The sequence below is a fragment of the Microcaecilia unicolor genome, chromosome 3 (genome assembly GCF_901765095.1).
Source record: "Microcaecilia unicolor chromosome 3, aMicUni1.1, whole genome shotgun sequence".
In the NCBI taxonomy this organism is placed as follows: Eukaryota; Metazoa; Chordata; class Amphibia; order Gymnophiona; family Siphonopidae; genus Microcaecilia; species Microcaecilia unicolor.
The window spans coordinates 177,168,913-177,193,247 of NC_044033.1; the positions used below are offsets into that span (position 1 = coordinate 177,168,913).

The following is a 24,335-nucleotide window of genomic DNA, read 5'->3' on the forward strand; positions in this document are numbered from 1 at the left end:
GCCCTACTCCTTTCCTTTCGTAAGTTATTAACAGCCCAAAGGGTCTTTGTGCATGCAATGGAGAGCCTCCATTGTCATTGCCTCTGCCTCATCATCGTTAATGGTTTTCAAACGTGTTCAACTAAGACAGTGTTCATCTCTTGCTAGACATATTTACCATCAGAGATACAGAAGGTGCTATAGAATTTAATGAAGCATTGTATTATGTATTCTCTGAGGACAAGCAAGCTACTTGTTCTCACGACTGGGTTGACGTCCACGGCAGCCCCCGCCAACCGGAAGAAAACTTTGCGGGCGGTCCCACACACAGGGCACGCCCACCGCGCATGCGCGGCCGTCTTCCCGCACGTGCGCGACCGTTCCCGCTCAGTTTTTTTCTATTTCGTGCTGGAGAGAGACGTGTTATCGTCTCTCTCTTTGTCAGCCCCGGAAACCGGATTGCGGCCTAGCCGTGGCTTTTTCTTGTTTCGTGTATGCGTTCGCGTATTTTTTGTTAGAAAACTACAAAAAAAAGGGGGGGGGGGGTTGTCCTCGTCGTTCTTAGCCGCGAGGGCGCTTTGTCGTGGCCTTGTGGCCGCGCGGTTGTTTCTTTTTTGGGTGTGCTTTTCACCGCCACCATGGACGACTTTGACCTCGCCGATGCGATTTTTCCGTTGATGTCCTTGAAGGTCCCGAGCAGATTCAAAAAGTGTGGTCGGTGCGGCCGGCAGATCTCGCAGACCGATACGCTTGGTGCCTCCAGTGTCTCGGCCCGGAGCATAATTCCAAGACGTGCACCTTGTGTCTCGGCTTGAGGAAGCGGACACAGGTGGCGAGGCAAGTTCTTCGGGACCGTCTTTTTGGAGCTTGCGCCGGCCCTTCGATGTCGACCTCGACGGCATCGGTGTCGATGGCTGGGTCTTCGGTACCGGTACCGATATCGACGAAATCGGCGCCGACTCTGGCACCGACCCCAGGAGTACAGGTACCGTTGGCCCGCCAGCCTGCCGGTGACGGCGGGGGTGAGCGGCCGCGCGGGCAGTCTGCCCCGGCCACTCCCTCTACCCAGGGCCATTGGGACCGAACCCTGTCGGATCCGATTCCTCGAGGCGGGGGGGGGGAGTTCTGCCTCCACCTTGTCTGTTCCGCCGAGCGCCGATGACGGGCATCGAAAGAAAGCAAAGAAACACCATCATCGGTTGCCCACGGCGCACAGGACTGCCAGCTCCGGTACTTCGAGGGACGACTCGACGCCCAGGAAGCGGCAGTGCCGGGAGGAGCGTTCCCCCTCAGTTGAAGAGGTGTCGCTGCGTCAGTCTGCGAGTACTTCGGTACCGTCTCCTGGACCCGAGCAGCTTCCGGCACCCACACCGGCCCCCCCCTGCCTTTCCCGACAGCGGGCCTTGACAAGTGCCTCCAAGCCATCCTTCCCGGAATCCTGGAAGGGCTGATGCGCCAGGCTCTGCCGGCACCGGGGGTGCTTGCGCCCCCGGCGCCGTTTATGGAGGCGCCGGTGTGCTGTGGCCCTATGCCAAGGACGCCGCTTGCGGCACTGCTGTCGAACGCCACGCAGGTGGAGTTGACGTCGATGGGGGAAGCTTCGTCCCCGCCGGCGCGGGAGTCCACCGCTCGGCGCCACCATCGAGGACGTGGTTCCTCGCAGCCGAGATGGGCCCGGTTGAGGTCTGAGCTGAGAGAGCTCATGTCCGACACCGAGGAGGAGGCCTCTTGGGGGGAGGAGGAGGACCCCAGATATTTCTCCTCAGAGGAGTCTGTGGGCCTTCCCTTTGACCCTACACCTTCACCGGAGAGGAAGCTCTCGCCTCCTGAGAGCCTCTCCTTTGCCTCTTTTGTCAGGGATATGTCTATCTGCGTTCCCTTTCCCGTGGTCACTGTGGATGAGCCGAGGGCGGAGATGCTCGAAGTCCTCGACTATCCATCACTACCTAGAGAGTCTTCCACGGTGCCGTTGCACAATGTCCTCAGAGACATTGCTTCGGAACTGGTTGAAGCCATTATCTAATCCCACCGTCCCCAAGAAAGCGGAGTCCCAATACAGGATCCACTCAGACCCAGAGTTGATGCGGCCTCAATTGCCTCATGACTCGGCGGTCGTGGACTCTGCTCTCAAGAGAGCACGGAGTTCGAGGGATACCGCCTCGGCGCCCCCGGGGCGGGGGTCTCGCACTCTGGACTCGTTTGGGAGGAAGGCCTACCAATCTTCCATGCTCGTGACCCGCATCCAATCATACCAGCTCTACACGAGCATCCACATGCGGAACAATGTGAGGCAACTGGCGGACCTGGTCGACAAGCTCCCTCCGGAGCAATCCAGGCCTTTTCAGGAGGTGGTCAGGCAGCTGAAGGCGTGCAGAAAGTTCCTGTCCAGGGGTATGTATGACACCTGTGATGTGGCATCTCGAGCTGCGGCCCAAGGTATAGTGATGCACAGACTCTCCTGGCTGCGTGCCTCTGACCTGGACAACCGCACCCAGCAGCGGCTGGCAGATGTCCCTTGCCGGGGGATAACATTTTCGGCGAGAAGGTCAAGCAGTTGGTGGACCAACTACACCAGCGGGAAACCGCTCTCGACAAGCTCTCCCACCGGGCGCCTTCAGCATCCACCTCTACAGGTGGACTTTTTTCCCGGGCTCGGCAGGCTGCACCCTACGCCTACAGCAAGCGTAGGTACACCCAGCCGGCCCAAAGGCCTCCTCAGGCACAGGGACAGTCCCAGCGCGCTCGTTTCCGTCAACAGCGTGCGCCTAAGCAGCCCCCTGCGCCTCCACAGCAAAAGCAGGGGACGGGCATCGAGGCAGGTTCGGTCTCGCAGTCCCATAGGGTGATACTGTCCCACACCGAGGAGGAGCGTCTCATCGGATTCACAGGAGGAATCCAGATACTTTCCTCAGATGAGTCTTATGGAATTCCCTCTGAATCCTCCCCTCCACCTGAAAGGAGACGGTCTCCGCTTTAGAGCCTTTCATTTCCATCTTTTGTTAAGAAAATGGCTGAGGCCATTCCATTTCCTTTGGAAGTGGAGGATGAGCCCAAGTCCAAGATGCTTGAGGTCCTAGACTATACTTCTCCTCCTAAGGAGGCTGTGACTGTACCTCTCCATGAGGTACTCAAGGAAGTTGTCAGGGAGTCCCCTCTGTCAGTCCCTGTTATTCCCAAGAAGATTGACACCCTTTATCAGATCCATGGTACATCTGGATTTAATAGGCCTCATTTGCCTCACAATTCCGTGGTGGTGGAATCCGCCTTCAAAAGAGCCAGAAGTACTAGACTGTGTCTCGGTGCCCCTAGGCAGAGAAGCTAGAACCCTGGATTCTTTGGGAGGAAGATGTACCAGGCTTCAATGCTCATCTCCCATATACATCCTATCAGCATGAGCGTCTACTGGAAAACTCTGTGCGACAGCTGTTGGACTTGGTGGACGCACTCCTCTGGTGCATGCCGAGCCTTTTCACTAGTTGGTCAAGCAGCAGAAGGCTTGGCGAAAGTTATTGGCCAGGGGCACTTACATCACTTTTGATGTGGCATCCAGGATCTCTGCTCAAAGTATGGCAATGAGCAGACTCTCATGGCTGCGTGTTTCTGACTTCGAACACTGTTCAGCAGCGGTTGGCGAATGCCCCTTCCTGGGGGGGATGAACTTTTTAGAGAGAAGATTGAGGAGGTCGCTGACCAAATCAAGAAACATACTAATACAATCTCTTCTCTCTCCCACTGGGCGCCTTCAGCATCCACCTCTTCACCTCTAGGAGGATTTTTGGCAAGCCAAGGAGTGGTTCCTACTACTATTCTAGGCGTAGGTACACTCCTTCAGCTCACCAGGCTCAGCCCCAGTGCGCTCGTCCACGTTAATGTGCGCCTAAGGCCCCTGCTGCTCCTTAGCAAAACAAGGGACAAGTTTTTGACTGGCTGTAGCAGGGCATAGCCATAGTAAAAGCGTCTTTCCCGGATGATTGCCAGTTGGGGAGCTAAAATGTTTTCCCGCCAAATGTGGCCTCATATAACCTCCAACCGGTGAGTTCTCAAATAGTCTGTCTCGGATACGCCCTCAAAACCTCCAAATTGCACACACCGAGAGCTCATTCTTCAGCTCATCACAAGCAGTAGTCTTGCAGAACTCTCCGCCCCCTTCTAAAGGCCCATCCGATCGACCCCTTTCCATCATGGTAAGAAAGGCAGGATTCTATTTCAGGTACTCCTCGTGCAGAACATGAAGGGGGGGGGGGGGGGGCATCCCCTCCTAGACCTAAGGGCCCTGAACAATTCTAGTCCAAAAAAAGTTCAGGTGGTTTCCCTTGAGCACCCTTCTCTAAATGATTCAGAAAAATGATTGGCTATACTCTCGGGACTTAAAGATGCATAGTACTCACATCCCGATACTTCCGAAGTATCTTCAATTTTGCTTGGAACACATCACTCAGTATCACTTGTACTTACCAGCCCACTGGAAGTATCGTCGCGGGGAACACATCAGTTCAGTATCATGTTTGCCTTTTGGCCTCGCTTCATCTCCCAGGTCTCACCAAATGTCTAACAGTAGTTGCAGCACCACTACAACAGAATGTGGAGTCCATGTGTTCCCGCATCTCGACGATTGACTGGTAAAGAGCAGCTCAGAGGACTGCTCGGGAGTCCATGTTGATGACTATTTGGGTATTTGAACTATTAAGGTTTGTTTTAAACCACCCCATGTCCCATTTCCACCCTGTCCAGTGATTGGAGTTCATAAGAGCCCTGCTCGACGCACAGAGGGTTCGAGCCTACCTCCTGGAGACAAGAGTGGACAATCTTGTTTCGCTGGCGTCCCAAGTTCGTGCCTCTCAGCAGGTCACAGCTCGGCAGATGTTGAGATTGTTGGGCCACTTGGCTTCCACAGTGTATGTTACACCCATGACACATCTTCACATGAGATCAGCTCAAGAGACCCTGGCTTCTCAGTGGTATCAATCCACGGGGAGTCTAGAAGATGTCATCCAAGTGTCCCCATAGCTTATACGCTTTTTTTAGTGGTGGATAATATGGATCTCATTTGACTCTGGGACTTCCATTCCAAATTGCTCAGCCACATAAGTACATAAGTATTGCCATACTGGGAAAGACCAAAGGTCCATCGAGCCCAGCATCCTGTTTCCAACAGTGGCCAATCCAGGTCACAAATACCTGGCAAGATCCCAAAAATGTACACAATATTTTATACTGCTTATCCCAGAAATAGTGGATTTTCTCCAAGTCCATTTAATAACGGTCTATGGACTTTTCCTTTAGGAAGCCGTCCAAACCTTTTTAAAACTCCGCTAAGCTTATCCACCTTTACCACATTCTCTGGCAACGAATTCCAGAGTTTAATTACACGTTGAGTGAAGAAAATCGTTCTCCGATTCATTTTAAATTTACTACATTGTAGCTTCATCGCATGCCCCCTAGTTCTAGTATTTTTGGAAAGCATAAACAGACGCTTCACATCTACCCGTTCAACTCCACTCATTATTTTATAGACCTCTATCATATCTCCCCTCAGCCGCCTTTTCTCCAAGCTGAAGAGCCCTAGCCGCTTTAGCCTTTCCTCATAGGGAAGTCGTCCCATCCCCTTTATCATTTCGGTCGCCCTGCTCTGCACCTTTTCTAATCCCACTATATCGTTTTGAGATGCGACAACCAGAATTGAACACAATATTTGAGGTGCGGTCGCACCATGGAGCGATACAAAGGCATTATAACATCCTTATTTTGTTTTCCATTCCTTTCCTAATAATACCGAACATTCTATTTGCTTTCTTAGCCACAGCAGCACACTGAGCAGAAGGTTTCAACACAAAAAGTGCTGATGACGAATGCATCTCTCCTGAGATGAGGAGCTCATGTAGAAGGGCTTCACATTCAAGATGCTTGGTCCGCCCAGGAAGCAAATCTTCAGATCAACCTCTTGGAGCTTTGGGTGATCTGGAGCGCTCTAAAGGCTTTCAGACATCAGCTATCTCACCAAATTGTTCTCATCCAGGCAATCAAGTTAAAATGTATTACATCAACAAGCAGGGGGCACTGGATCACGCCCTCTGTGTCAGGAGGCCGTCCAGATGTGGCATTGGGCTCGCCAACATGGTATGTTCCTTCGAGCCACTTATCTTGCGGGCAACAACAGTACCCTGGCTGACAGACTGAGCAGGATAATGGACCGCACAAGTAGTATCTCAATATGGGCATAGCCCGCAAGATCTTCTGATTATGGGGCACCCCCTCGGTAGATCTTTTTCCACTCAGATCAACCACAAGTTTCCTTCCAGTTCTGTTCCAGGTTCAGGCCCACGACAGGCTAGTGTTGGATTGTCTTTTTCTCCTCAATTGGGAGGACAGGTTCTTCTGTATGTTTATCCTCCAATAGCTCTAGTAGGCAAAATTTTGTGCAAACTCAAGACCATGAGACCATGATTCTGTTTGCACCAATACTGCCACGACAGATATGGTTCCCTCTTGTGTTGTGGAATTAGTGTCCGAAGATACCGTGGAGATGTGAGTGTTTTCTGACCTTCCACCATACGAACGAGGGGTCGCTTTCCTGCATGCCTAACCTCCAGTCGCGGCTCTCACAGTTTGGATGTTGAGAGCCTAGAATTCAGTCCTTGGGTCTTTCGGAGGTGTCTCCTGAGTCTTGCTGACTTCCAGGAAAGATTCCACTAAGAGGTGTTACTCTTTAAATGCAGGAGGTTTGCCATCTGGTGTGAGAGCAATGGCCCTAGAATTCCCTTTCTTGCCCTACAACAGAACCTGTTTGAATACCTTACTACACTTGTCAGAGTGTGTCTGAAGACCAACTCCATAAGAGTTCACCTTAGTTCAATTAGTGCTTATCAGCTTGTAGAAGGTAATTCCATCTCTGGACAGCCTGTAGTTGTTCGATTCATGAGAGGTTTGTTGCTGTCAAAGCCCCCTGTCAAAGTTCCACCAGTGTCATGGGATCTCAATGTCTTTCTCACCCAGTTGATGAAAGCTCCTTTTGAGCCACTGATTTCCTGCCATTTGAAGTACTTGACCTGGAAGTTCGTTTTCTTGACCACTGTTACTTCAGCTCGTATGGTCATTGAGCTTCAGACCTTAGTAGTGGATGCTCCTTATACTAAGTTTTATCAGAATAGAGTAGTCCTCCACACTCACCCTAAGTTCGTGCCAAGGGTGATGTCTGAGTTCATCTGAACTAATCGGTTGTCTTGCCAACATTCTTTCCCCGACCTCATGCCCATCCTGGCAAAAGCAGCTTCTACACCTTGGATTACAAGAGAGCATTGTCCTATTACATGGAGCAGACAAGGCCCCATAGACAGTCTTCCCAACTTTTTATTTCTTTTGATCCCCAGGAAAATCATTACTGCATGAGACTTAGGTCCTGACCAGCTCATGGACGTCTCTCACTACTTCACAGCAACAGAGATAGCAGCAGTGGCTTTTAAATGGGACATATGGAAGTCTCTGTCTGCCTTGGAGACGCCTGTGTGTGGAGACTGATAGGGCAGACATAAGTGGCCCTGCTTCTTACAGCATACCATGCACACAGCTTCTGCTGGTGCTTTCACTGCATCTCGTGGCCATATGGATTGTATCCTATGTCCATACTGTTATCCCCATGGAACTGTGTGGCCACAATTTTTGAAAATGTAGGTGTACCTTGGGGTTGAAAAAGTTTTAGGGAGCTCTGTAAGCCTTTTAGGTTTCAGTGAGAATTAGACTGATCATTATTTGGGACATATACATTTGCCAGGCATATTTGTCCTCCATTTATTTTCCAACAGTAGATAGGATTATTCATTTGTTTCTCTCTTCTTTGTACGGTAACCTTAATTGGAGCATACTTTTTAAGGTTAATAACTACCCAGGTACCTATTTAGATCTACCAAGAGTAGGGCTGCATTTTATTAATTGCATAATTAAAAGGTATTTATTTATTTCCCACTGCAGCTTCTTGTGACTCTGGGCAAGTCACTTACTACTACAAATCATTTCTATAGCACTACCAGTCGTACGCAGCGCTTCACAATTGAACATGAACACTTAACCCTCCATTGCCCTAGGTACAAAATAAGTACCCTGCAGATATATGGTAAACCACTTTGATTGTAACACACAAAGGTGGTATATCAAATCCCATTCCCCAGCTCTTCCCTAAAGCACTGATAATCTCCCCCCTCCCCACCCCCAAATCCAACATCTCTCCCTTTCTAAACATTCCCTTCCTCTCCTCTTCCCCCAGGTCCATTATCTCTTTCTCCCCTCTACTCCCATGAGCAGCGACACAAAACTTGGTGGTAAGCAGCACCAAGCTCTTCTCGTGGCTTCTGGAATTCACTGCCTTGGTCATAGCTCCATCGGTGACCTCTCCAGTTTTGTTTGTGGGTCTGCAGTTCACACTTCTCCCTCCACTCAGCGTTCATTATCCCACCCCCCAATACCCCGCTGGTCTAACCTTAAAAGTGGTCTTCTGGTCCTGGGAGTGGCAGCATTGGCACATATGCTGTCTAAGGCCTACTCCGAAGCTCTCCTTTGGCCTGGTCCTGCCTCCTCTTGACACTACTTCCTGTTTCTGCCTGGGAGAGAAAAGCTTTGGACTAGGCAGCCTATGTACAATGCTACTTCTGGTGAGGATCACAGAAGACCACCTTTAAGGTAGACCAACATGGGGAGGGGCACGATGTTGAATCTCAGATGGAGGAAAGATGTCAGATCTGCACGGAGGATAGGGGGTGATAATGGAAGAGAACAGAAGAATATTTGGAGGAAACAGGAGACAATGCAATGTGATTAGGTTTTGGGGGTTTTTTATTATTTTTTTAAATGTAATTTTTGAATAACACCTGAAATGGAAAAGACCATTTACGTTGCCACTTACTATAACAAGTTGGCAAATAATTAAGGAAACAACTTTAACAATGTACATCTTCAGACTACAATCAGGGAGCCAAAAAAATGGGTAAGGAAACATAGAAGAATAATGAGAAGTAAAATTTTCTCTAAGCGATCCTTTTACTAAGCTGCAGTAAAAGGAGACTTGCTCTAGTGTCAGCACGTGTTTTGACGTTCGCTGAGGCTCCCTTTTACTGCAGCAGTTAAAAGACTCTCTTTTTTTCTGAAAAGAAATGGCCGTGCGGTAAATGAACCACTTACTGCACAACCATTTCAGTGGGGGACAGTTACCGCCACCCATTGAGGGTGGTGGTAAAGGGCTCTTGGCCCTAACTTGGCAGTAACTGGGCAGGCGTGCAGCACTGCTCAATTACCATTGTGTAAACACCAGCGCTACAAAAATATAAAATGTTTTTGTAGGACAGGAAATAGCTCACTGGGGTGGGAACTACTGGCGGGCTGCTGCGATAGTCCGGTAGTAGTTCCTGTTTGACACACAGTAAGCCCACAGTGGGCTTACTGCTGCTTAGTAAAAGGGCCCCTAAATTAGGAAAAATACAAGGAAAAGGCAGATTTTGGTGTCTACTCTGCTAGCGAGATTACATACAGAGCTAAATTGGTCTAAGGGAAATAGCAGTCAGAGTTGGAACCACTCTAGCATCGAAAAAGTTTTGCAAGTGCAATGGTTAAACAAAAATATAAGTATTATCTTGATATGTCACAAAATATTTACAGGGAAACTAAAGGAAATACGTTGCACTCAGAGCTAACACTTGCTGATGCATTGCCAAAAAGGCTTTATGCCTGCTCTGTGTTGCTCTGCATAAATCAGGGGAAACCAACATGCTTGAACCATAAAATTTAGTCTCCTTATGACGAAAATACAATTGAAGAATCCAATTCCTATCAGGTTTTAAGGTGAAAGGTGCATTCAATGTTGCTTTAGCAGATGGTATTACGGATTGAGAGTTTCCTAAAAAAAAACAACAAAAAAAACTTCAGATGTAAACTGTTTCAGTCCTTCTTTTGCCGCCTTCTGTCCCACCAGTTTCTGTGGTAACATAGAAAGTCCTTCTAAGAGGGGGCATGATTCTTTAGATATCTGCAGAACCTCTCCAATATACTTCTTAATCATGTCCATGGATGATATTAACGGAGATTTGTGGAAATTTAACCTCCTATTAAACTTTTTCATTGCTTCCATTTTTTTGATGCACCCAATTCTTATCTTTAATTAATTCTTGCTGACAGTCTTGAATTTCTCCAAATCTTTATACTTTCAAACTTCCCAGTATGTTTTTCCAAGAGTTTGTGATGCTGATCCACTTGGTTTTGAAAAGAAAGTAACTTTCCCCAATTTTATTTAAGCTCTGAGTCACTGAGCAATCCATATTCTTCATAGTCTACATACCTCAGACAAAGTCCCGGATTCTGACCCATTCCTCCTCAAATCAATAGCTGATGCTCCCGCCAAACCTTAACTAATGGCAAAAATACCTCAAACCACAACTGTTCTGGCAAATCTTTTTCATTCTCCTCTCTTCCCTTATTGGGTCGGAGAGGGGAGGGGTTGAATCTGAATCTTGAGATAGTAGCGTGTTCTCTGGCAAAATGGTCTTGCCAACCAGCAACCACTGCAGCACCTTCCACATCAAAGGTGTGTTGTAATCCTTCCAGACTGACTGGGAAACCCAGTCTCAGAGGAGTCTAGAGTTCAATACTCGGTGAAGTTTCCAATACCACCAGAATGGTTCCTCCAAACACTGGCCTAGAGTCACCAAAAACAGACATACCTGATTGGCCAAAAGAGCAGGTCCTGAGTTTGAGGAGTTTTCCTTTCAGGGCATCAAATTACATTAATCGTAGGACCCAGAGTTCTGCCAAGGAAGCATCTTTCTTTATGTCTGTATGTATTTGTGTGTTAGATCCGGGTCCCGCTGCAGGATGGAAGGAGAAGCAAGTCGATTGAAGAGAGAGAGGAGGAGTATCAGAGGGTCCGGGAGAGAATCTTTGCCCGGGAAGTAAGTCCTAGATTCTTTGTACCATCTATACTTAGCTTCAATGTATGGTATTTTGTTAGCACTGGCTAGGAAATTTGCTTTGTTGAAACATAACTCCTGTGACTTTCTAGCCTTTTAAATAGTAGTAATGTGTTTGTTTTCCCCTGTATCTTGAGGGATAATGCAGTGTTTCCCAGCCCAGTTCTTGAGGATACCTAGCCAATCTAGCTCCCAAAACATCACAATAAATATGCCCATAGCTGCTGGTTCTTGCTTTCTCCGAGGACAAGCAGGCTGCTTGTTCTCACTGGATGGGGGTGACGTCCACGGCAGCCCCTCCAATCGGAAACTTCACTAGCAAGTCCTTGCTAGTCCTTGCGCGCCCATGTGCACCGCACATGCGCGGCCGTCTTCCCGCCCGAACCGGCTCCGTGTTTCGTCAGTCTTCTTTTGTCCGCGCTCGGTACGGTCGTGTTTTGCGCCGTTCGCAGCCCCTTAAGTTGACCCTCGCGCGTCTTTTGACTTTTCGCTAAAAAAAAAAGGGATTCCGGAGAAGGGCCTTTTGGTCTTTTTCCCTTCCCCCTATTTCTAGTTTTTGGCCCCGTTAAGTTTTCTTTCGTTTTCGGGGTAGGCCCCTTTGAGGCCTCGGGTCGAGTTTTTTTCTCCCCATCTTTTTGGTGCCTTACCGCAATTACGAGTTTTGATTTCGCCGGCGTTAATTTTCCGCCCATGGTCATCGAAGTCTCCCAGCGGCTTCAAGAAGTGCAACCCAGTGCGCCCGGGTAATCTCGCTCACTGATAGGCACGCGTCGTGTCTTCAGTGTCTGGGGGCTGGGGCACCGCCCGCAGGCCTGCAGTCTTTGCGCCCTTTTACAGAAAAGGACTCAGGTAGCGAGATTGGCCCAGTGGAACGTTTTGTTCTCGGGCTCTTCGTCGGCATCAGCACCGGGAGTATGAGTGCGTCGACGTCGACAGCGTCAACACCTCCGCCCTCGGCCGCGACGGTATCGATTGCATCGAGGCATCGACCCTCTGCATCGTCGGGGCCGCGACATCGGAAGGCTGCGTCGGTGGTACTGGGACCAACTCCGATTCTGCTGATGTCCGTCGGACGGTGGGTGCTTCGTCTGGAGTGCAGGTGAGGGCTGTCCATTCCCCTGCTGGTGGCGGTGAGCCTTCGGGTGGGTCTCCCCCTACCCTGAGGGCTCCTGCGGTACAGCCCCCCCCGAGACCTCGGCCCCGAGGAAGCGACGGTTGGATTCTACATCCTCCTCGTCGGTACCGGGAAGCTCCGGTGACATGCTTCGTTTGAAAAAGTCAAAGAAGCATCGACACCGGTCTCCTTCCCGCGTTGGTACCGAGAGCTCTGGGTCGCCGAGGGAGTCGGCACCCAGTAGGCATCGGCATCGGGGAGGACCGCTCACCCTCTGTTCAGGAGGTGTCGATGCGCTCCACCTTGGACAGCCCGGAACAGCCTCCACGCCCGGAACAGACCTCTGACTTCGACTCCTGCATCGGCTTCCATGTCTTTCTCCACAGCCGCCTGCACGAGAGTTCTCCGGGCCGTTCTCCCAGAGATCCTGGGAGAACTGTTGCGCCCTTCCCCCTCCGGTACCGGGGGTGCTGCTCCACCGGTACCGTGAGTGAGGCGCCGGCTGGCCCCTTGGCCCGGGGTGAGGTCTCCGACATCGGTGCCGCTTGCCGGTACCGACTGCGGTCGCCTCCCAGGAGGCTCCATGACGGACTTCGTCGGAGGGAGCTTCGCCGGTGCGGGCGAGGGAGTCTACCTCCTCGACGCTCCCACCATGGCGTGGTTCCACGGAGTCGAGCCGGGCACGGCTTCAGACACAGGTTCGTGAACTTGTGTCTGATACCGATGGTGAGGCCTCGTGGGAGGAGGAGGAGGACATCAGATATTTCTCTGACGAGGAGTCTGATGGCCTTCCTTCCGATCCCACTCCCTCCCCTGAAAGGCAGCTTTCTCCTCCCGAGAGTCTGTCTTTTGCGGCCTTTGTCCGGGAGATGTCTACGGCCATCCCCTTCCTGGTGGTTGTGGAGGATGAGCCCAAGGCTGAAATGTTTGAGCTCCTGGACTATCCTTCTCCACCAAGGAAGTGTCCACAGTACCCATGCATCATGTCCTAAAAAAGACATGGCTGGCGAACTGGACCAAGCCTTTAACTAATCCCCACATTCCCAAGAAGATCGAGTCCCAGTACCGGATCCATGGGGACCCAGAGCTGATGCGCACTCAGTTGCCTCACGACTCTGGAGTTGTGGATTTGGCCCTAAAGAAGGCTAAGAGTTCTAGGGAGCATGCTTCGGCGCCCCCAGGCAAAGGCTCTAGAACCTTAGACTCCTTTGGGAGGAAGGCCTACCATTCCTCTATGCTCGTGGCCAAAATTCAGTCTTACCAGCTCTACACGAGCATACACATGCGGAACAATATGCGGCAGTTGGCGGGCTTGGTGGACAAGCTCCCTCCTGAGCAAGCCAAGCCATTTCAAGAGGTGGTCAGGCAGCTGAAGGCGTGCAGAAAATTCCTGGCCAGAGGGGTGTATGACACCTTTGATGTTGCGTTCAGGGCCGCTGCTCAAGGTGTGGTGATGCGCAGACTCTCATGGCTGCGTGCCTCCGACCTGGAGAATAGGATCCAGCAGCGGATTGCGGACTCGCCTTGCCGTGCGGATAATATTTTTGGAGAAAAGGTCGAACAGGTGGTAGAGCAGCTCCACCAGTGGGATACCGCTTTCGACAAGTTCTCCCGCCGGCAGCCTTCAGCTTCTACCTCCACAGGTAGACGTTTTTATGGGGGAAGGAAGACTGTTCCCTACTCTTCTGGCAAGCGTAGGTACAATTCTCCTTCTCGACAGCCTGCGGCCCAGGCTAAGCCCCAGCGCGCTCACTCTCGTCAGCAGCGTGCGCCTCAGCAAGGCCCCTCGGCTCCCCAGCAAAAGCAGGGGACGAGCTTTTGACTGGCTCCAGCAGAGCATAGCCACCATCCAAGTGTCAGTGCCGGGCGATCTACCGGTCGGAGGGAGGTTGAAAGTTTTTCACCAAAGGTGGCCTCTCATAACCTCCGATCAGTGGGTTCTTCAAATAGTCCGGCAAGGATACACCCTCAATTTGGCCTCAAAACCTCCAAATTGTCCACCGGGAGCTCAGTCTTACAGCTTCCAGCACAAGCAGTTACTTGCAGAGGAACTCTCCGCCCTTCTCAGCACCAATGCGGTCGAGCCCGTGCCATCCGGGCAAGAAGGGCTGGGATTCTATTCCAGGTACTTCCTTGTGGAAAAGAAAACAGGGGGGATGCGTCCCATCCTAGACCTAAGGGCCCTGAACAAATATCTGGTCAAGGAAAAGTTCAGGATGCTTTCCTGGGCAACCCTTCTCCCCATGATTCAGGAAAACGATTGGCTATGCTCTCTGGACTTGAAGGACGCCTACACGCACATCCCGATATTGCCAGCTCACAGACAGTATCTGCGATTTCAGCTGGGCACACGTCACTTCCAGTACTGTGTGCTACCCTTTGGGCTCACCTCTGCGCCCAGAGTGTTCATGAAGTGCTTGGCTGTAGTAGCAGCGGCACTTCGCAGGCTGGGGGTACACGTGTTCCCATATCTCAACGATTGGCTGGTGAAGAACACATCCGAGGCAGGAGCTCTACAGTCCATGCAGATGACTATTCGCCTCCTGGAGCTACTGGGGTTTGTGATAAATTATCCAAAGTCCCACCTTCTCCCAGTACAGAGACTCGAATTCATAGGAGCTCTGCTGGATTCTTGGACGGCTCGTGCCTATCTCCCAGAGGCGAGAGCCAACAACTTGTTGTCCCTCGTCTCGCGTGTGCGAGCGTCCCAGCAGATCACAGCTTGGCAGATGTTGAGATTGCTGGGTCACATGGCCTCCACAGTTCATGTGACTCCCATGGCCAGCCTTCACATGAGATCTGCTCAATGGACCCTAGCTTCCCAGTGGTTTCAGGCTGCTGGGGATCTAGAAGACGTGATCCACCTGTCCACGAGTTTTCTCAAATCCCTGTATTGGTGGACGATTTGGTCCAATTTGACTCTGGGACGTCCTTTCCAAATTCTTCAGCCACAAAAAGTGCTGACTACGGATGCGTCACTCCTGGGGTGGGGAGCTCATGTCGATGGGCTTCACACCCAGGGAAGCTGGTCCCTCCAGGAACGCGATCTGCAGATCAATCTCCTGGAGTTATGAGCGGGTCTGGGAACGCTCTGAAGGCTTTCAGAGATCGGCTGTCCCACCAAATTATCCAAATTCAGACAGACAACCAGGTTGCCATGTATTACATCAACAAGCAGGGGGGCACCGGATCTCGCCCCCTGTGTCAGGAAGCCGTCAGCATGTGGCTTTGGGCTCGCCGTCAGGGCATGGTGCTCCAAGCCACTTATCTGGCAGGCGTAAACAACAGTCTGGCCGACAGGTTGAGCAGGATTATGCAACCTCACGAGTGGTCGCTCAATTCCCGTGTAGTGAGACAGATCTTCCAGGTGTGGGGCACCCCCTTGGTAGATCTCTTTGCATCTCGAGCCAACCACAAAGTCCCTCAGTTCTGTTCCAGGCTTCAGGCCCACGGCAGACTGGCATCGGATGCCTTCCTCCTGGACTGGGGGGAAGGTCTGCTGTATGCTTATCCTCCCATACCTCTGGTGGGGAAATCTTTGTTGAAACTCAAGCAAGACCGAGGCACCATGATCCTGATTGCTCCTTTTTGGCCACGTCAGATCTGGTTCCCTCTTCTTCTGGAATTGTCCTTCGAAGAACCGTGGAGATTGAAGTGTTTTCTGACCCTCATCACACAGGACGAAGGGGCGCTTCTGCATCCCAACCTCCGGTCTCTGGCTCTCACGGCCTGGATGTTGATAGCGTAGACTTTGCCTCTTTGGGTCTGTCAGAGGGTGTCTCCCGCATCTTGCTTGCTTCCAGGAAAGATTCCACTAAGAGGAGTTACTTCTTTCTATGGAGGAGGTTTGCCGTCTGGTGTGACAGCAAGGCCCTAGATCCTCGCTCTTGTCCTACACAGACCCTGCTTGAATACCTTCTGCACTTGTCTGAGTCTGGTCTCAAGACCAAACTCTGTAAGGGTTCACCTTAGTGCAATCAGTGCATACCATTACCGTGTGGAAGGTAAGCCGATCTCAGGACAGCCTTTAGTTGTTCACTTCATGAGAGGTTTGCTTTTGTCAAAGCCCCCTGTCAAACCTCCTACAGTGTCATGGGATCTCAATGTCGTTCTCACCCAGCTGATGAAACCTTCTTTTGAGCCACTGAACTCCTGCCATCTGAAGTACTTGACCTGGAAGGTCATTTTCTTGGTGGCAGTTACTTCAGCTCGTAGAGTCAGTGAGCTTCAGGCCCTGGTAGCCCAGGCCCCTTACACCAAATTTCATCATAACAGAGTAGTCCTCCGCACTCACCCTACGTTTTTGCCAAAGGTTGTGTCGGAGTTCCATCTGAACCAGTCAATTGTCTTGCCAACATTCTTTCCCCGTCCTCATTCCTGCCCTGCTGAACGTCAGCTGCACACATTGGACTGCAAGAGAGCATTGGCCTTCTATCTGGAGCGGACACAGCCCAACAGACAGTCCGCCCAATTGTTTGTTTCTTTTGATCCCAACAGGAGGGGAGTGGCTGTGGGGAAACGCACCATATCCAATTGGCTAGCAGATTGCATTTCCTTCACTTATGCCCAGGCTGGGCTGGCTCTTGAGGGTCATGTCACGGCTCATAATGTTAGAGCCATGGCAGCGTCGGTAGGCCACTTGAAGTCAGCCACTATTGAAGAGATTTGCAAAGCTGCGACGTGGTCATCTGTCCACACATTCACATCTCATTACGGCCTGCAGCAGGATACCCGACGCGACAGTCTGTTCGGGCAGTCAGTGCTTCACAATCTGTTCGGGGTTTAGGATCCAACTCCACCCCCCTAGGCCCATGTTTTTTCTGTTCCAGGCTACACTCTCAGTTAGTTGGAAAATTGTTAGGTCAATCTCAGTTATGTCCTCGCCGTTGCGAGGCCCAATTGACCATGTTTGTTGTTTTGAGTGAGCCTGGGGGCTAGGGATACCCCATCAGTGAGAACAAGCAGCCTGCTTGTCCTCGGAGAAAGCGAATGCTACATACCTGTAGAAGGTATTCTCCGAGGACAGCAGGCTGATTGTTCTCACACACCTGCCCTCCTCCCCTTTGGAGTTGTGTCTTCCCTTGTCTTTGTCTTGCTACATATGGGACTGACGAACACGAGCCGGTTCAGGCGGGAAGATGGCCGCGCATGCGCGGTGCGCATGGGCGCACGAGGACTAGCAAAGGACTTTGCTAGTGAAGTTTCCGATTGGAGGGGCTGCCGTGGACGTCACCCCCATCAGTGAGAACAATCAGCCTGCTGTCCTCGGAGAATACCTTCTGCAGGTATGTAGCATTCGCTTTCAGGCAACCCTATCCTGATGCATTATGGGACCTGTAGCACTGATTTAAGTGGGTAGAATCAGGAACTACAAATATCACATTGTTTTGGTATGCAAATTGAAAACCAAGACCGTCCAAAAAATCTCCCTGCTGGAGCAAACAACTGCCAGAGGGTACATAGACTCAGTCCATTATACAGATGTCTTTATGCATATTCATGATGGATATTCTGAAAATCAGAGCAACCATGCAGTCTCTTTGACAGCCAGGTTGAGAATCTAAATCAGTGCATGCTTCTTGTTGGCAACTCTAAGCCCAACTCATGAAATCATAAGCTGAAAAAAGGCACACCTTCCACTGGTTTTGTTAGAAGTTGGAGTGCTCTGCAGTAGGAGTTTTGCAATGTCAACTGGTGGTCACATGTCCTCTGCACTTTGGTTCATATTTTGTTTTGATCTCCTTCCCTGGAGTCTTCTGCTGCTATTTCCCTGACCTTTCCCCTGTTCTGTTCCACAGACTGCACAGAATGGATACCTGACTGACAGCAGGTCAGTATGACTTGGCAAACCCTGATGCACACTGCTGCAGCTTTTCTGAGAATAGGGACTTGGGTGGGAGTGGGGAGGGAGGGGACTGCTGGAAGGGATGAAATACATTAGAAATGTGTAATGATCTTTTCTTTAATGTAATCAACAGACTCTGCCGAGAAGTCTTCTCTTCTAGCTCTCACAAAAGGAGGCAGATTTTTAGGTATCTTTGATTTGGGTTTTTTTTTTTTCCATTTTTCCCTTTTTTTTTCTTTTCTTTTTCTTTTGCTTTGTTTTTTCAGTCCTTTGTTTAGGCCTGTGTTTGTCTCTGTGCATGGCTGCTTGTGCAGTTCTTGGATTGAGATGTAGTTTTATTTTTCACATACTTTTTCCTTTTATTCTTTTTCTTTCTGATGGTTTTTTTTTTTGTTTTTTTAATTTTCCGTTTTGGTGGAGTCCTGGAGAGATGAGGCGATGAAAATCTGTACTCATTTCTCCTGTGCTCCTATAAGTAGATGCAACATTGCAAGTTGTTCAAAGCCTTTAGAGGGAGCTGGTGGCTTTGTAATGTGACCAGAAAATAGCAAGGTCCAGATGCTCAGTCCTTCAGTGCTGTAGGGAACAGCGCCAGAAAACACCAGCCCGAAAAAAATTACTGCCTAATACTCAACACTAACAACATGTAAATTATATGCATACTGTTGGTATTGAGCATTGGAAGCTAAAGGGAGAGGAATATGTCTGGCTCAGGTCTTAGCACGTGCCCAGTCAAAAGGGGAATGGCTGTGGTCTCCAGAGCGTAAACCCTGGGCAGAAAGTGAACCAGACAGCAAAAATATAAAAATATACAAGTTAAAAAAACAAACCAACACTGGAAGCAACACCAGAAGCAAGTTGCACATAGAGCTATAACTTTCCAGTACCCATAACTTCCCACATCAGGAACTAGAGATCGGCGGGGAACCCTGAGATTATGCAGAGATCAGCTGTGCCCCCATTCCTCCCTCTGCTCCCAGGGACTCCTCTGTCTCTGCACATTCACCCTAATGCCTGCTCAGAGCTGTCGGTAGGTGTTGGTCGTTAGGGGGAGGGTTTGTATGCTGTTTCTCTGAGTATTGGAGAGACTCGCTAATGGCCTTATTTACATCACATTTTTAACATTAAATGAGCTCGTATATATAGAATCTTTGGTCCCTGCTTCCATGAGCAGTAAAAGCAGCGCCGAAACCTTTTGTGCATTAGGCACACAATAATGTGCATGCTAAACTAGCTAAAACCATCTGAATGAAACGTTGCAAGCCTGGTTAGCTTTGAGCATCGGGGACTTAGACTTCATTCCATTACCTATGCTCTTTCTCCTGCTTAAAAGTAGATCAAGTTAAGAGGAATACAGTTGGAGCAGTGTGAAAAACATATTTTGCTGGTTTTCCTATCTCCATTTGTCTTCTGAAATGAACAATACCATGTTAAATCAGTTGATATTAAAGGGAAGGGGCAGTAATGATCCAAAAGCTTCTCTCGTTTTAAACATTCACTAGTCTTATGAACTCATCTCTACCCCGGTGCTTGGTTCATTTTTTGTAGCTAATTTATATTCTGATAGGCTAGTGTAGTATTCTTTTAATATCTTAATGGGGCTCAGTCAGACCTTGTTTACCCATGAACCTCTTGATCATTCCAAAGAGCAGGTGTGGGATCATTGTAAAAACTTTGGAAAGGCAGAGAACTGGTCAGTCAAGATAACGTTTAGATCCTCTTCAAGAGGTGCATTCCCCTGAGGCAGGTCTGACAGCTCAGTGGCAGTGCTGTGCACTGTTGAAGGGCTTAGATTATATTCCCTGCTCAGACACCACAGGTTGCATTCTCAGCCTGCATTCTCAGTTGGGGAAGATGCTACTCATCGTGCATTGACATGTAGTGGCTGGATTCAGGGGTCATAATTGAAGAGTTCTGGAAGGCACCCTTGTGCTTGGGCCCCAGCTAAGGACTGTTACTGCCGTGATAGGGCTAAATTGAGAGGGTAGAAGGAGGGGGGAATTCCTGTGTAGTTGAGAAGGAAGGTGGATTGTGACGGATCCCAACCATGGTTCTGATTGAGCTGAAGGCCAAAAATAGCAAAAGAAAAATCTTACATCAAAAAGACACATGTTTTCATGCTTTATATCAGGACTCAAAAAAATCCCAGGCACCATAGCTCCTTGGACCCCTGGCGCCTGAGATTTTGTCTTCCAAAATGATGCTTAGGGCCTGGCTGCCTTACCTGCAAAAACGGACTTTCCTTGCATCTGCACTTTGCCACCACTGAGCTTTCAATGAATTTGAGCCGTGTGGTGCAGAAAGAGCTTGTTATCACAAGATTTGAAACCAGAAGGTCAACAGGCTCTTCCTGCACTGTGTGGCTCAAATTGTTTATTGAAAGTGGGTGTTTTAGCACTCCCAATACTGAGAAAACTCCTTGACTGTGTCCAGGGAGGGTTAATTACTATTGGATTTAGCACCCCCAATCATTTTTGAAAAGTTGGCTCCTATGGCAATGTTAAGGGTAGTATAATTTTTTTTTTTTTTCAATCAAAGCAGTTTACACTAAGAGTAACAATAATAAAAATAAAATCAACAACATGGAAAAAAGAATGACATATTGGATTCATTGAGCGCTCAGCAGTAGGCCGTGCAGAATTGAGGAAAGTGCATTTCTGCAGCTAAGGCAGCCAAGTGGGATCACTAGTAATAAGAACTGGCGTAAAGAGGAGGGGATATCTAGCATCAACTGGCTTGGGCTGGTTAGCTGTGTTGGAATGAGTGGGTTGAGACTGCTGGGGGTAATCTGGGTGAGAATGGGGGTGGGGGGGAATGAGTGAGAGAAGGGCTGACTGAGGGCATGGGGGGATGAGTAGCTGATTGGTGTCCCACAGTGATAGGTGAAGCCAAGAGTCAGATGCCTCAGGTGCAGCAGTGGAGGATGAGAGTATGCTGTTAATAGCATGTTTTGGGGAGTGAGGTGAAGCCTGTTTCTGCCAGTGTTATGCAGTGGCACATTTAGAGACTGATTTACTGAGCCCTATTGCATAGTAAATCAGGTCCTAATGAGCAGTGGCAGACAGCAGAGGAGACACGTCTGTCCTCTCCTCTAAACTTTGGAAGTGATGAAGAGAGGGAGAGCAGCAAGAGAGAGGTATTTTCTGCTGCTGTCTCTGTTTTTTGGCTGGCTCCTAAGTTGAAAGAAAATTTGTCAAGCCCTGCTTTATAACAAAATTGTTTAAGTATGAAAGGGTTTGAAGGGAAAAGGAGTGAGGCCAGCAGAGGACAGGGCATAGCCTGGAAAAAGATTGTCTAAAGGTTCTGTGTACACACTTCTAATAAGAGTTCATTGTTATGCACTCTGGCAGATAAATGTGTTATTTACATAGTTCTGTGTTTTATCTTGTAACTGTACAACTGTGCTTCCATGGTCATCTGTGCTTAATGTTTGCTTTTCAAAGTTGTTTGTGTGGTAGCTTACAAACCAGTAGCTCCAAAATACCGTGTTTCCTGCTTAAAAATAAATGTGCAATGCAGTACATTGCTTTTTCTGAGGGAGGCCTATTTCAGTAAAAATCTTCATTTCACTTTGAAATCATCATACTCCTGCTGCAGGGGGAACCGAGAGGGGCTGAGCCGTGCTTCAAGCAGTCTGCAAAGCAGTGCCGAGGGTGACTTGAGGTCCCTGGAGCCACGGCCCTGGAGCAGCACTGATTCAGATGGCTCTAGTCGCAGCATGCGCCCACCTGTAACCAAGGCCAGCAGCTTCAGTGGTATCTCCATCCTCACACGAGGAGACAGCATTGGGAGCAGCAAGGGTGCCACCAGCCGGCCTGGCAGGGCAGGTATGAGACCAGCACAGCCCTAGTCAATCAAGAAGGAAAGATAGTGAGCAAGGGCATATAGAGTCTCTGTACTGGGATAGCATTAGTTAACGTAGGCAGCATTGAGTTTCATTGGGAGAGCTATGTGGATAGAGGGTAGGTCTCACTATGAGAATAGCAGGGGACACTACAGGTCAAGACTGAAGTGTATTCTCTATACTTGATTAGCAAGGAGTGCTGCAGTGCAGGCTTAAGGTGAATTGGCAGAGATGTGTTTTATGGAGGGATTTCATATTGGTTACAGCTTAGGGAGGGGGGTGGGTAATAAAGGATATGAGTGGCCTGCTGTGTTCCAGTGGTTGTGGAACTGGATTACAGTAAGAAGAGCTCTAGCTTTATGCATATAGGTAGACTTTCTTATTAAGAGTATATTGAGGAATGTTTTGTTTTTACAGTACCCAGTACACAAGTTCTCCCTTCCCTCATTAAGAGCTAAATAAATGGATGTCATGACACTGAAGCATACAGGGTGAAGGAATGAAGCAGAGTAGCAGATGCAGATACACTCTTATGCTAGAGCAGCCTCTCGTGAATAAACCATCCTTTGACTGATTCTTCCTCCTGCTACTTCCCTGTGCTTTCCAGGTTTATCCTTGGGTGGCCCAGAGGCCTGCAACCAGGTCTCTTCTTCACAACCCGCTCGCAGCCTTCTGCAGTGCTCCACTCAGCAGCATCCGACACTTCCACCCACTCCCCAGCCGCCCCTCAGCACTCACATGATCTCCCAGGTGAGTCATGCAGCTGGCTTTCTCTAGCCCACAGGAACACAAGCAGAATGTGACAGTGTAATAGCACTTTGGCAGAAGGTACATCTGGGGGTGGTGGAAGCTGGGTAGTGCGACCTGTATTCTTCCTCTTTGTTATTCAGCATTTAATTGGTGTGAAGTAAGCTTAGTTCTTTTCCCCATCAGACATATTTTTTTGTTTCTTTCATGTTTAACCCCACAGAAGGAATCTGCATAGCCTTTTACAACCAAATACCGTCCTAAGTAATTCTGAAAGATTCTCGCTAAGGACTTTATGGTCCAGTCTTGCTAACATGGTCAGGTATCCCTCCCTGAAGTGTTTTAGTTACCCCTGTTCTATCTCTTTGCTGTGTACTCTTAACAGCACTTTTGTTGAGAGGATGTTGGGGTTATTTTTGTATAACTAATTATGTCTTTTTCTTTTCTCCCTTTCCTCTCCCCTTCACTGCTCTTCCCTTCCCCAAACACCCCCCCTTTCTTTTGTCCCCCTCTTTCTCTGCATGGCCTCAGCCTCTCCCAGCTCTGCAGCCTTCTCCACAGTCCATGCAGTACTCTTCCAGCCCCTGTCCCCAAGTCCTTCTGCCTGTCTCTTCTCCCCAGCAGTATAACATGGTATAAAGTCTTATTCCTCTACTCTTTCTAGTCTGTTCATGTGCTCTGTGTGTGTTGTGCTTGTGAGCTTGGCTCTGGAGGTGCTTGAAAATCTGTTTGCATTTTTTTTTTTACTTCTTTTACAATTAAGTTACTTGCTTTACATCCCCTTTTGTAGTAAACCTTGATTTAAGGCAAAGAACTTCATAATACTGGGAGTGGTCAGAGATGATGTCAAATCTTTTATTATTTTGCCAAAATTAACAAAAACTTAGAATGGGGATCTAAGTGGTTGATTTTCATTTTTGGATTTAACTCTTTTATGTTCATTGTTTATTTTCTTTCACTACTATTTCATTTTCAATTTTGTTAGTTTTTAAAACTCTAGTCCTCCTTTTGAACGTATTTTATATTGGATAAAAGATACTAAAAGAACATTTATAGAGATTAAAATGTGTTTTAATTCGAAATGCCTGCCTAAGATATTAGATGCCATGTTGTTCTAACTCACTTTAATGGGGCCTTGAAACTGTGTGGCAAGACACAAGGAGGTCAGACTGAAAGTTTCTTTTAATGTCTTACTGTGGCAAAAAATAAGCAAAAGAATGTAGGAGAACAGCTCTTGGGTGGAAGCTAAGATTGCTGATTTACATGGATCTAATATCATTTATACATGCTACAGTTTGCATTTAATGTTTACATCCCCGCCCCCCTTTCTCTCCCAGGCAGATGAATTGAACAGCCATTTTGGTCAGATGAACCTCAGTCGACAAGGCTCCTCTGAAGCTCCTGACAATTCCCCCCCGCTATTTCAGCCTCCACTTATTTCCCAGCATCCTCAGCAGGCTGGCTTCATCATGGCTTCTACAGGACAGCCCATGGCTACTAATAGCTATCCTTCCTCAGGGCACCCTCCTCCTGGCCAGCAAGTTCTACAGCCCCAGGGCTATATGCAGCCACCTCAGCAGGTATAGCCCAGAGAAAGGCTTATAGGATCAGATTCCTCTTTGTTACCAGAGGCAGGCTAACCAGTATTGGTTGTCCTAGCCCTCCTTTCTTCAGGGGAATAGGTATGTGTATATCCATGCATACGCTAGAGTCAAAACCAGGATTAGCTCAGCCTGTTATCTGTGACACTCGGTTACCCTAATCAGTTGTTTAATTTAAAAAATAGTTTAATTAATTCATTCACATGTTGATTATTCGGATAGTGCAGAAGCATCCAGTTTTTTTGTAACAGTGAGCCAC

General features: G+C 48.9%; 1 protein-coding gene across 1 annotated transcript in view; it reads left to right on the forward strand.

Moving 5' to 3' along the window:
• The window catches only part of R3HDM2 (R3H domain containing 2), a 331,022-nt gene that overhangs the window by 251,493 nt on the left and 55,194 nt on the right, over positions 1-24,335 (forward strand). Inside the window, 6 exon segments of the mRNA XM_030196632.1 lie at positions 10,812-10,907; positions 17,838-17,869; positions 18,018-18,071; positions 21,482-21,711; positions 22,336-22,478; positions 23,813-24,055. Of these exon segments, the coding sequence (XP_030052492.1) occupies positions 10,812-10,907; positions 17,838-17,869; positions 18,018-18,071; positions 21,482-21,711; positions 22,336-22,478; positions 23,813-24,055 (798 nt within the window).